At 34.2% G+C, this 12473-nt stretch overlaps 1 protein-coding gene across 1 annotated transcript in view; it reads right to left on the bottom strand.

The window, feature by feature from the left end:
- Positions 1–2462: 2462 nt before the first annotated feature.
- The window catches only part of LOC108762954 (Na(+)/H(+) exchange regulatory cofactor NHE-RF1), a 20521-nt gene continuing 10510 nt past the window's right edge, over positions 2463–12473 (bottom strand). The window contains exon 2 of the mRNA XM_018510227.1: positions 2463–4957. Within this exon, the coding sequence (XP_018365729.1) occupies positions 4649–4957 (309 nt within the window). The 3' untranslated portion in view covers positions 2463–4648. The remainder of the gene's footprint in view (positions 4958–12473) is intronic.

Genomic DNA, 12473 nt, shown 5'->3' with positions numbered 1-12473 from the left:
TCGGTCGACACTTGGAGTGTTTTCCAATAAGAGACATAGATGACACAGTGTAACACAGTGAATCATTACATCCTTGGCTGTTTGCCAATGTTAAACAAAAATGAAATGAGTCATAGTAAAATGAGTTACACTATGTCATCTGTGTCTCTTCTTACTGTAAAGTATTCTTTTATCTATCGTGTGCTCTTATACTTAGACTTTTAAGTACACGTAGAAGCCGTGCAAAATACCGTTAGGATAAAACGATTTAATTAAATATAAATTCTTTTTTCTGTCGCATTTCTTATCTCAAAACGCATTCGTAAAAATATTACTGAGACATTAAACTGTTTTTCCCTATTATTCGCCTGTCTATGCAAAACAGAAATCACGTCGCGAGATTTCAATGTATTACACGCTCGCATAAAAAAACTGATTATTGAAAAGTATGCTTCAAGCTGTGATCACGTTATTTTACTCACATATCTTATATAACCATATAATATATTTAATATTCCGTTTTTAAATTTAACTCAGCAAAACATCTCCAATACTTTTATGAATGATTGAATTTTTTATGAATAAACTAATTACCCTTTCGATTAATACCTACACTGATCATTTCATGTTTAAAACGAGGTACCAGTGTAAAAAATTTAATTAATTTGACTGTAATCATCTCTCTTTCAAAACTGACATTTGAATCATTCGAGAATTGCACTAATGTTTTCCATCTTTAATTACAAACGCCGAAGTCAATCAGAGTCTCGCAAGGCAGAATTCTGTTCAAGTCGTTTGCCGCTCACTTACGTCGTTATCGCGCGATGCGTATTTTAATGCAAGAATATATCGCGATATGTGTATAGATACGATATTTTCGTTCACCAAACTCTCTGCTTCGTGCGCGATCAGGTGCCTCATTATAATACTTTCACTTGGGTAAGCCACTGAATGACATAACGGTCTAACGCGCACTAGACGTAATTAGTACAGAGCAATATGCGTATGCATACACGTAGTTTTAACGTTATTAGTCACTTTTGCTGCGATTGCTATTTTCGTGATAAATTACGGCAGACCCGTTAAAGAACTCCGTTCTCCAACCAAATCACTCGGAGAATAGATTCATATGGAATTTAATGGTAGCTATTGGCGACATGAAAGCAAATTGGTTTTAACAGGAAGCACTCAACGACGAACAACATTCACGTTGTCCATAAATTTACAAAGAAAGGTTGGTTAAATAGCTGCATCAATTAATATTTTCGAGACAAATGATGACAAATTGAGAAAATAAAAAAAAAATTAATAAATATTTTAAAAGTTTTGAGATATTACGTAAAATTATGGAGACAAGAGAAAATTATAAATCCTTATTTACACACAATAAGAAAATTTAATTCGTAATATTCTATGTTGTTGTAACTATCTTGCGTCTAATAGTTTGCAATAATGATTTTTAAGTGTTTCAATCAAATTAAAAAATCTAAACGTTGTTAGAATTAATAATATTAACAGATTATATAAAAAAACTTTGTTCACTAGGCCGTATGCGTATTTATGCAAAAAGGCACAAACTATACTTGTATATCTCGGAAACGCGACGCCTGCGCGCTCTCAACAGGTGAATGCATATAATGACAACGACGGCGATAATTGAACGTTGCGTAACGTGTCGTCGTAATGTTTAGTAACGAGAATCTCGAGTTATGTATCCAACTTTTCCGTGAGTCTTGGCGAGTAGTAAAACGAAGGTGGAATCCCGAAAGAAGGCTTCTCTCTCTCGCGTTGCTATTGTAAAACGCGACGCATTCTTGCTCCGTCGGTTACGCAATACCTGCGCATTCGACAAGACGGTTTATCGAACACACGTCACGAACGCGAGTTATAAATTTCAGAACACCCGTACCTGTTTGTCGAGCCACTGTTATCGTCGTTCCCTGATAATATTCGCTCCGAGAAAGCCGCACGTGCTTAATTGATTTCGTTCCGTTTGAAATGGACATTTTGTGCGTACGCCTTTAAGTGAAAAAATATTTTGAGGAACGTGTTCATTCGTAAATGTTTCCATTATGGACATAACGCACTTTAAACGAGCGTTTTACGTTAAGTTTTGTAGGCACTCTGCAGTAACACATTGCGTGGAATAAAGATTACGATCGAATTACTGTTCTATTCTCTTATCTTAATTACCCTTGAGTTTTCCCATTTTTTGTTGCACCTTTACTACCATTTTTCTTATATCATATTACGCATGACGCATGTAAAAAATGCATTTAATTAACTGCTAACATGGGTTTTCCCAAAGAATATGTGACAATGAACAACTATGGCAGTCGTTAACCGGAAGCTATCATTAAAGAAAAAGAAATACGAAAGCAAGATGAGCTTTCTAGCTCATCGTTTCTACGATGCACATATCTGTTAAAAAAATTTAATTTTATCTCTTTTTTTAATATTGCATTCGAAGAGTTTTTCAAAAATTTCAAGAATAAAATGGTTTAGCCTGTGAAAAACGTCTTTCTTACGGCTATTAAATGCATCGATAAGACACGCAACATCATTGTACTAATCACAAGGCAATATTCATAATCTATCACCTGAAATAACCAGTTCGTTAAGCTGACAATTAAATCGTAACTACAGCAGAGTTGGACTGGTCCGATTAGTCACTAACGCTACACGTTTATCAGTTATGGTACAGTTTCTTATCGAAAAATATGATTCAACTATTATCTCTTATTATCCTCTTTGAAAACAAAATCACGTCGCGAATAAAATTGTTCAATATTATCTCATTGGAGCATTAAAATGAAATGTGAGAAATGTAAATTTAGAAACTCTTGCAATTAATTTGAATTAGCTTGACTGTGTGCTACGCGAATTATCAATATACAGAAAATAATTACCATAATGAATTATTTAATCAGTGCAATTATTAATTGTAAATGAGAAGTTTAATCATAAAATGCAAGCATTGTTATGCCTACATTAATCTTAGTGCTCCAATTAACTGCGTTAAGTACCGAATCGGGCCTGAGCATACTACAAGGTATGACGCATCGTAATTTATAAAATTCATGGATGTTCAATTCCTGAGTTGATCCGCCCGGTGTTGCAACGTGCAACGTAAAAAGCAACTCGCGTCCTGAATTCGATAACGGAGATTAACCGAGACTCGTCCGACAGTACTCGTCTGGCTGTACTTTCTCCCAGATCGCTCGTCCTTGGACCGCACGTCGCGGCGCGTCGCGTCGGGCGACTGACTGATTTCATAGACCTGTTGCAGCGCACACGCGAGGAACGTCCGTCCTTGCGAGTTGCGAGTTCTTACAGCCGTGCCGCGACTACGAATCTCCGAATACAACGTCAACGTTTTGCAATGGTCATTTGACCATTATCACGCAAACATTATCTACGCTTCGCGCACGATTATCGAGAGATTCCGCGCGCATCGAATTCTCCGCGTGTCGACGCATCAAATTGTCGTTTTGGCAACCATGTTAATCCTTATTACACAGCCTTAATCGAGAGCAGCTACAATAAATCGCGAACGGTAAGTCGAACTGATTAGCAAAATGGAAGACAGATGTCTTTCAAGACACCAGGCATTATTTTCGAATTAAACGTTCGTCGTTATAACTTTAATTTACGAACGCTATGTTGACTTCCTACGATTTATTGAACATGATTAATTAAACATTTGGTCTTTTAATCAATAAAATGTCGAGACCTCGATTTCCAATTTGTCAATATACATAGGCGGGAATATTTATCACGAATTATTTCTCAATTACGCGCGACTGGGAATTAGAAACCGTCTTCTATCGGTAAAAAAATTCGCATGATCGACGTAACGTTCGAGACTATTACTACATCGGGGGACGGCGCAGATCAATTCTCGTCGGAGAAAGTCGTGGGAAGAAGCGGCGAACGAATCTCCCGAATTTAACAGTCGAGTGCTTAGAAATTAATATGACGACACCGCATAATGGATAATCGAGATAGTCGAAAGACTGAGATTTAATTATTCACTTATCGGGAAGCGTTGTAATTAATTACAACAGGAACATCTTTAAGACTAAATTGTTACGCCAGAAAAACATGAAAATTCTTGGGTTACTATATAACCATTAATAGTTATACAAAAATTAATGACCTGAAATAAAAAATGACAAATGTGAAATTTTCTTTAAAAACAATTGTAACTTTTCGTATTTGATAGTTCTATTAAATGTTGATAGAGAGACCGGTGAGACTCGAAATCTGTCGTAACTTCCGGCGCGGAAGCGACAAAGATTGCACATGTAAATTCGCCTTCAAACTAAAAATAGTAATATAAACTAAAAATTAACAATGTACTTATACGAACAGCGTTATTATCTCCTTTCGTTATTCTAATCTTCGCAGCACCGTTTCTCGCTGCAAATAAATGTATGTATATGTTACGATATCGACGTCAATGCTTAACATTCACGATATAATCTAAACACAATCGTGTATTTATTATAACGACAACAATTTGATCGGTTACAACAAAATGTGTTATATTATAGAAAGGAAACCATCGTCGTCGTCGTCGTCGAGCGCTCGACGGCGATGATGACGGAAAAGGAAGGAATAAAGGAATGAAGGATTACCGAGTCACAAGAGAGGCACGAGAACGCGTCTACAGTTTCTGCACGATGTCGAATTTATCCTTGAAGCCGATCGACTCTTTCTTCGGGTCGTATTTTTTGCGCTGTGCCAGCATCTCCCTGAGCTCCTTCGCGCTCATCGTCAGGTTCAAGGATCGAGGCTCGATGTTGTTCGCACCATCCGCGGTACCCAGGGTGCCATTACCCGTACCGTGCACATGGTTCATATTGCCGTTGCCATTTTCCCGCATGTTAGACTCTTTGTCGCCGGTCGTCGTCTGCACAACGGTGGTACTGTCGCTGTGTCCCGTGTCGTTAGAATCGATTGATTTCTGCGTGTTCTGAAACGATAAAAAAATAATACATGCAGTGTATTATTCTATTAAATTGAAGAAAAATAGAACTCTTATTGAATAAAACAAGGATGATACATGTGTTATTATATTATATTGAAGGAAAATATAGAAATGTTATTGAATATATAAAAGATAATATGCGCATGCAGGAACAATCGACTTCAAATTGAACAATCCATCATTGAATAATAATAAGCAAGAAGTAGGATATCCTATACATATATGATTTATATATAAATAATATAATATATATATTATTATGTATGTAGTAATATCAGTCTACAAAGCGGTATTCGTCAAATATAAGTAGACGTACGGAAGTTATATGCATAAATTGAATTTCATTATGTATATAATCTAATATAATTTTATCATTAACATAACTTTTTTAATGGCCTTGCAATTATAATTTACTGGATCTCGATCAAGATCGCTCATTCCATGCACGTCCGCATTACAGAGAAGATAGAAACGGAACGAAACTACAAGATATTTCTTTTCAGTCGAATGACACTGCAGTTTTTTTGACGTTTCGTCCGTATTGGTGTGCAACCTTCTGCAGCGCGCAGACAAAAACGGCTCGCCGTGTAATACGGTTGAATTCACAAATGCCTACTGTACAGATTTAACGAGACATGAGTTTCTGCCTGGGTATTTCGCGATTGTATCGCACACTTCTCGATTAGAATCGCACCGGGCAAGTACGCGAGTTCGGATAAAGATCGCTGCCCGCGGAGAGATACTTATAATGACCTTGGATCCTGATGCAACTCTGAACGGTACTTAAAGGAATTCCATTACTTGGCGTCATGCATGACGATGGAGAGAACCGGTTTTCCCCGTGCCGCGCGAACCGTTTAAATCCCTTCGAAATAATGTTAGTCGGCTATCGCTACAGCGGTCGCTACAGTCCTACATACTGAATTTTACGTTCGACTGGCTTTCAGTACTCCGAATTATCGCATATAGCCATGTGGTTATTTATTTCATCGCGATATGAAACTACGCGTAAACGTATCCTTTTGCTTTCCCCGTAACTGTGACCCGATAATCAAACGCGTAATTAAAGTAATCCGGTGTAACAACTGGACAAGATATATAACGGTACATAGATAGTGAAATTTCGTACAGAACGCTAGTAAGAAAATTCTCGCTACAGTCAACCTACTTCTATCAATAACCTACATATATAAATATAATTTATTTTAATAAATAAAAAATCGATATATTAAAAATTTTTTATGTGTTATATAATATATTAACTCTCCGTTTGCAAACTGAAATATTTTTGTCTGTGAAGTTAGCATGACATTCTATTAATATAAAAAAATAATTACAGTTCCAGTGGAACTTTTCATAGTTCTACAATTCTACATAAAAATTAAAAAAAGAATTCGGTTTTTTATTTAATTTTTATACTAAAAAACCAACATTAAAAATATAGCGTCCTAATTTCGCGAATCTGCTATGACACTTTCCCTCTAAAGTACAAGAAAAAAATTAATATTTCCATTTTTGGCTACAGTTCCTGTTGGGTCCAGTTGCACAATTTACGATTATCTCTTAATCGAGATTAACTTATTCTTGATCTTTTTCCAATTCTAGAATTGGATAGAAAGTATAAAATACTATAAAAAGTGCTACTGAAACTCTGGAATTGGAGAGAACTATAAAAAGTGCTACTGGAAGTGTAATTATTTTTTTTTATATTAATAGAATATCGTGCTAACTTTACAGATCCGTTCTTCTTTTTTTTTACACAAGCAAAATTTTACTCTCAAATTTCTCCTAAATAAGAGAGAGCGGTGTCTGATTCCTCTCTCTTGAAATAATTAGAAAAAAATTATTTGATAATATAATAGTAATATTGAAAAATAACTCTGAATTTTTCTACATTTTTGAAAGCCTAGAACAGTAAAAAAAATTTGACTGAAGACGGAGGATTAAATTATTGCAGAAATTTTTCAAAAATTCTCTTTCATCCAATATAACAATCTTTATAGCAAAAAAGTTGGAAGTAAAAAACGACATTATTAGATATTATCAAAGTCAAACGCGATGATTGAGAAATCATTATTGAAATGAAGAACAAGGTCGAGTCACAGTTGGTTTTGTCATTTTGCAAAGAGACTTTATGTGACATTATTGCAATATCTTCAGTATCTTCGCTCACGGAGACTTTCGCATATATTGCACACGACGTTTTTATTCCACCGTTGTTGACGCAACGATTCTATAAAATGGCAAGAATCTGTGCCATGAAACAACGATGACCATGGCCGCTTCGCGTGAGTGGATTTTTTTCTTTTATTAACTCGATCGCAACGTATTCATAATTCTGTCACAGTTCAAATTTTAAATCTACAGGATTGAGCTTCGAAATCAGATACTGCGATTGTAGGTACACGGACGTTAATTAAGGCATGTCACGACAAAAACAATATAAATCCGAAATTATGAAATGCGTTTTATTGTGTAAACGGATTGTAAGTGCTGTGTTCTAATATTTGAAGTGGAAAACCTCTACTGCTATAAGCGAAAAAAATGGATAGTGCAAAACGTTGTAAGTCCATTATGTAATTGATTATGTATTTTTATTTAAACTTAAAATGTTTTAACTTGTATTTTTACTTGGACTTAAAACGTTTTGAAATTTGAACAATTTTGACGCAATTTAAAAAAAATTAGAATTAGTTAAACATTTTTTGCAGAGACTGATTGCTTTTTAATTATTGTATTCATTTTTTGTAGAATTTTTGAAGTGATAGTTTTCAAGAAAATGAGTTCCTAGTTTTCATGAAAAATTTAAGAAAACGCACTCCGTCTCTCAATCTCTGTAAAAAATTTTAATTAATTACACTTACAACGTCTTGCCGTGGCACATCTCAATTATCTTATTCAATTACTAATTCTTTTTCAAAGATTATCAATAAATATAGGAATAATGTATGTTTGCATCGACTATAAATTCACCTGTGCTCTTTAGGGCAAAGCATCTTGTAATTCCTCGCACGCATATATATGCTGACGCAAGAATGAAATCGCTAATCGAGGGAGAAACATTCTGAAACTAACAGCGCGCATATCGCGCTTCAAACAAGCGTTTATCGTCGAGTTACGCAGACAAGTATTTAATTATATTTATGCGAGGGAGCATGGTGCAACGCTCGTTTCTTTCTTGGAAGGGGAATCCCCGTTATCTGCATACGTATTCAGACGAGACGTGCACAGGTTTTTGGCACGCTTTCTTCTAAAAATGTTCTAGAATAAGACACGGAAATGGAATAAGATCAAATAACGGATTCGAAATATCACCCTCATTATCGCATTACATTAAATTTTATCGATTTACATAATAAACGAATGACAGTTTAAAAAACATAATTTTATCTTTTAGAAAAAGGTAATTGACGAAGAAATAAATGTTGCGTATATATTTTTAATGCTCTTTAAGATTAAATTAATGAATAGCTTATCACATTAAAAAAAACAACTTACATTGGAATATGGCACACTATTTTGCATTTATGTTAGTGTTATGCAAAATGGACAGGAAATGTCCTATTTCGGTATGGGAAACGCAGGATAGCTATTAATTGTATTGGGAGTACAATATCGCAATTCGCAATTGTAGAACAGACTTCCTCGAATTATGCAATATATCTCTGCGTCATTTACAAAAATTCTCTTTACAAGATTACATACAAAACACGTAACAAACAAATTTAGAAAAAAAAATTTTATTTTATTCTTGATAGACACACACACACACACACGTAAAAATATTATTTTTAGAATTTTTGTGGGACAGCAAGTAAATATTTTACATTAAATTAATCTCAAAATAATTAATAATTACTTTAAAAAATCATGTAATTTTCCATTTAATAGTATATATTTTTTTAAATTATACTTCTATAAATAAATTATAAAAAAATTATTTTTTACAATTATTGAAAAAATTTTCGAAAGAATTTCGGTCGCATACATTATTAAAACTGCCTACGATAGAAGAGAATCTCCCGATCGTCTGCCTCTCCCACGCATCCATTATCATAACTAGTATGTTAACTTTATAAAAAACGAAGTTCCGTCGCTCGTCCCGTTTACATATTCATAACTTTACCTAGATAAAGAGTAATTGCCTTGCAATAATATTTTTATCACAATAAATCAAGTAAAAATTTATTTAATTTTTAAAAAATATAAATAAATTCAATTTCTAACAATAAATATACATCAATTAATATAAAATTTAATGGGTTTAATCTCTCCCCCCCCCCTCTCTCTCTCTCTCTCTCTCTCTCTCTAATAAAATAATATTTCACTAAAACAAAGATTTTTCTAATTAAAATAGCTATTTTACAAACTCTGTAAATAAAAATTCCTTCAAATTATAAATTAATCTAATCACTTTTTTAAAACTTTTTATTTATAATTACTGAATGATATTTTCTCATACTCTATTAAAAAGCGTTACTTTTTTTAAATATGTAAGTCAAATTTATACATAGTATGACCATGACGCAGCCAATCAACAAATCGACTTGAATGCGGAATTTACGTAACGTCGTGAAAATCGCCGGAAGTGGAAACTCATCAGAGAGAGAGAGAGAGAGAGAGAGAGAGAGAGAGAGAGAGACAGCGATATTTTTAATCGAAAGAAAGTGACGCGCATTTACTTGATGTTTATCGTAAGAAATATTCGGATCTCAAATCTCGCGGAAATTGATTAATGTCATAAAACACATCAGCGCGTCCTCCAAAAACGCGACTTCCTGCGATTATAATAGCGTAATGACTTGCATCCGAGAACCGTGCATTGTTACTGGCGCAGGTGCACTGATAACCGCCTAAGCAAACAACAGACAGATGTTCCTGAGTACGTATATCTTCTAAAGCGCAAAGAGTATTAAAAATTTTCGAGTATTTGTTGAAAAAGCTGCGCAAACGTCGCGACGAGAAAAACATCGAATAAAATTGAAAAAATCGCAAAAAAAAGTAAATCACAGAACCTGAAATGTTTTACCTGCAGAAATTATTTTATTTGATCGACTACATCAGTTACAGAAATGTTTCACTTCAAACTGTAAACATCTTTCAAATAATATTTATAATTTAATACTCTACGTACGTACGGACATGGGAAAGATATTGACCATTTGTACCGCAAAATGTTGTAATTTATTCTACAAAAAAAAAGCGAACCATCGCAACTTTTGCGAGCTCTCCGCGGTAACTTGAATGACTCATTCCCCACCACGATAAGACACACATATAACTACCATGAATTCGTTCCATTCCAGCGATCCTTTTCCTCCTTGAACGCAGTTCTGCTGCTATTATTGTATTGCGTATCAAAAACGGGGATTTTCGCATGAAACCGAGAGTTATTAAAATTATCTTCCCGTTTTCGAAAATATTCGTATCCCTCTCGTATTCAGATTTCAAGTAAACAAATGGAACATTACTTGTAAGAAATTTACTGAACTAAAATTTCAATTAAAAAATTGGTTGCAATACTAAAAGCGTTGATCTTATCTATCGCGGACTAATAAGTATATCAAATTAAGCGCAACTTTGTACCTTATCATCGTGACCTGGAACATACCTAATCGACAAACAAGAATTATAAAATGATAGGTATGTCAGATTTATGACAGCGCCGGATAAGATTAAGCACGGCTCGATCGTCAAATCGAGCGAGTTTTTACATTCAAATCGCAAAGATTTTCACAGCTGGCTGACGGAATTGAGTGAGACGTTACGAGAGATACAAGAGAAAGCATCGTAAAAGCATTGCTGAGACAAGAGTGCTGCAACAATCGTGGAAACTACGATAATGATATCAACCAGAGCAAGAGAAAGGGGAGATAATGGAAGAGACAATGTCTTTGGCAAAGGAAAGGAAAAACCTACGAAACAAACTACGCCAATTTCGCATCTTCTCGTGTTCTCATGTAAATAGGATTGTTACAAGTTGTTTCATAATTATACGATTATACTTAATTAGAGGTATTCCATATAAATCGTCAATTTCGCATTTACATCATTTGAAACATCATCCTGGATTTTAATGCTATTTTATATACACGTTACTTCAAATGTTAAGATAATTAGACTTTAAGATACATGAATGTTCCACATTAGATAAATATTAGTCGATATTACCGCAGGCTCTTCTAATGTCTTGTAACTGACTTCTAATTTGATTTCAAATATTTCCTAAATATTTGTCTCAAGTAATTATCTATTAACGTTTTAATTCACAGAAAAGTAGCAATTCAAATATTTTATAAACAATATAATAATTTTAATGAATTGATTATTTTTGCATGCGAAATTCAAAAGGAATATAGATATCTTAAGAATGAAATCACTAAATTCCGATTACATCTAAAAAATTAGCCAATGCTTTCTCTATTAAGCCCATTCTTATGTAAAGGTAGTTATAAATGACTGTAGTTGTGAGAATTGACTCCAGTCGAATATGAGGAGAATATTATTGATTAGTCAATTCTTAAAACTATAACCTTGCAATAACACTCACAACTACACTTATGCAATTGTAGAATGGGTTTTATTCTTTTATGCATCCTCTTGGTACTATAATCTTTCCAATTCCCACCGACAAGACGAAATCCTGAGCGATGTTAAAGGATTAAACGAAATGAATAAATTGCAACTCGCGAGCGTCCGCCTCTAATATAAACGAATTATTGTCTGGACAACGACGTGCATGTAAGTGAGATATTATAATAATTCATTTGTCATTACTTTCGTTTCCATCATTCGCAGACCGAATCGTCGAGTCGCAAATTTAAAATGACGATTTGCCAAATGTTAATTCGACTTTTTCAAAAACCTGGGATCAAGTATGACACGGTGATCTATACCTCTGTGAAGCTGGCCCCACTTTTTCCAAAAATTAAAAAAATAAGTAGAGTTCTGGTTGCCCCCCCCCCCCCCCCCCCCAAGAGTTCTAGAGTTTTCTATCAATTTTAGAAATAGTTCCGTCGATTAAAGGGGTAAAAACACCATTTGAAAAGTTCTAGGGCTTTAAAGTTTCAACCTTTGAAATTTTTCTAAGTTCACGCAGGTTAAACATTTTTTTCGGAAATCCGATACTTTCTTTAGAGTTCTGGTTGCCCCCCCAAGAGTTCTAACGATTATCTTTAATAATCCATGCGCTGAAACCGATATCTAAAAAGTTCTAGGGCTTTGAAGTTTCAACTTTTGAAATTTTATATTCAAGGCGCTAGAACTTTTTTGTTTTCGATCTCAGCTGTTTCATTATTAAGGATTATCGTTAGAACTCTTTGGGGGGCTGTCAGAATTCATTACAGGATGTCGAAAATCTAAAAAAAGGTTTTTTTTTAATAATTAATTTTTTTGAAAAATTTTTTTTGGAAATCCATTATTTTATTGAGAATTCTGTTTGTCCCCTAAAGAGTTCTATCGATTGTTCTATATGGATGAAAGTTCTAAAATGAATGGTAAA

The sequence above is a fragment of the Trachymyrmex cornetzi genome, unplaced genomic scaffold (genome assembly GCF_001594075.2).
Source record: "Trachymyrmex cornetzi isolate Tcor2-1 unplaced genomic scaffold, Tcor1.1 scaffold326, whole genome shotgun sequence".
Lineage (NCBI taxonomy): Eukaryota > Metazoa > Arthropoda > Insecta > Hymenoptera > Formicidae > Trachymyrmex > Trachymyrmex cornetzi.
The sequence above is the reverse complement of the archived record's forward strand: the minus strand, read 5'-3'. Positions and strand labels throughout refer to the sequence as shown.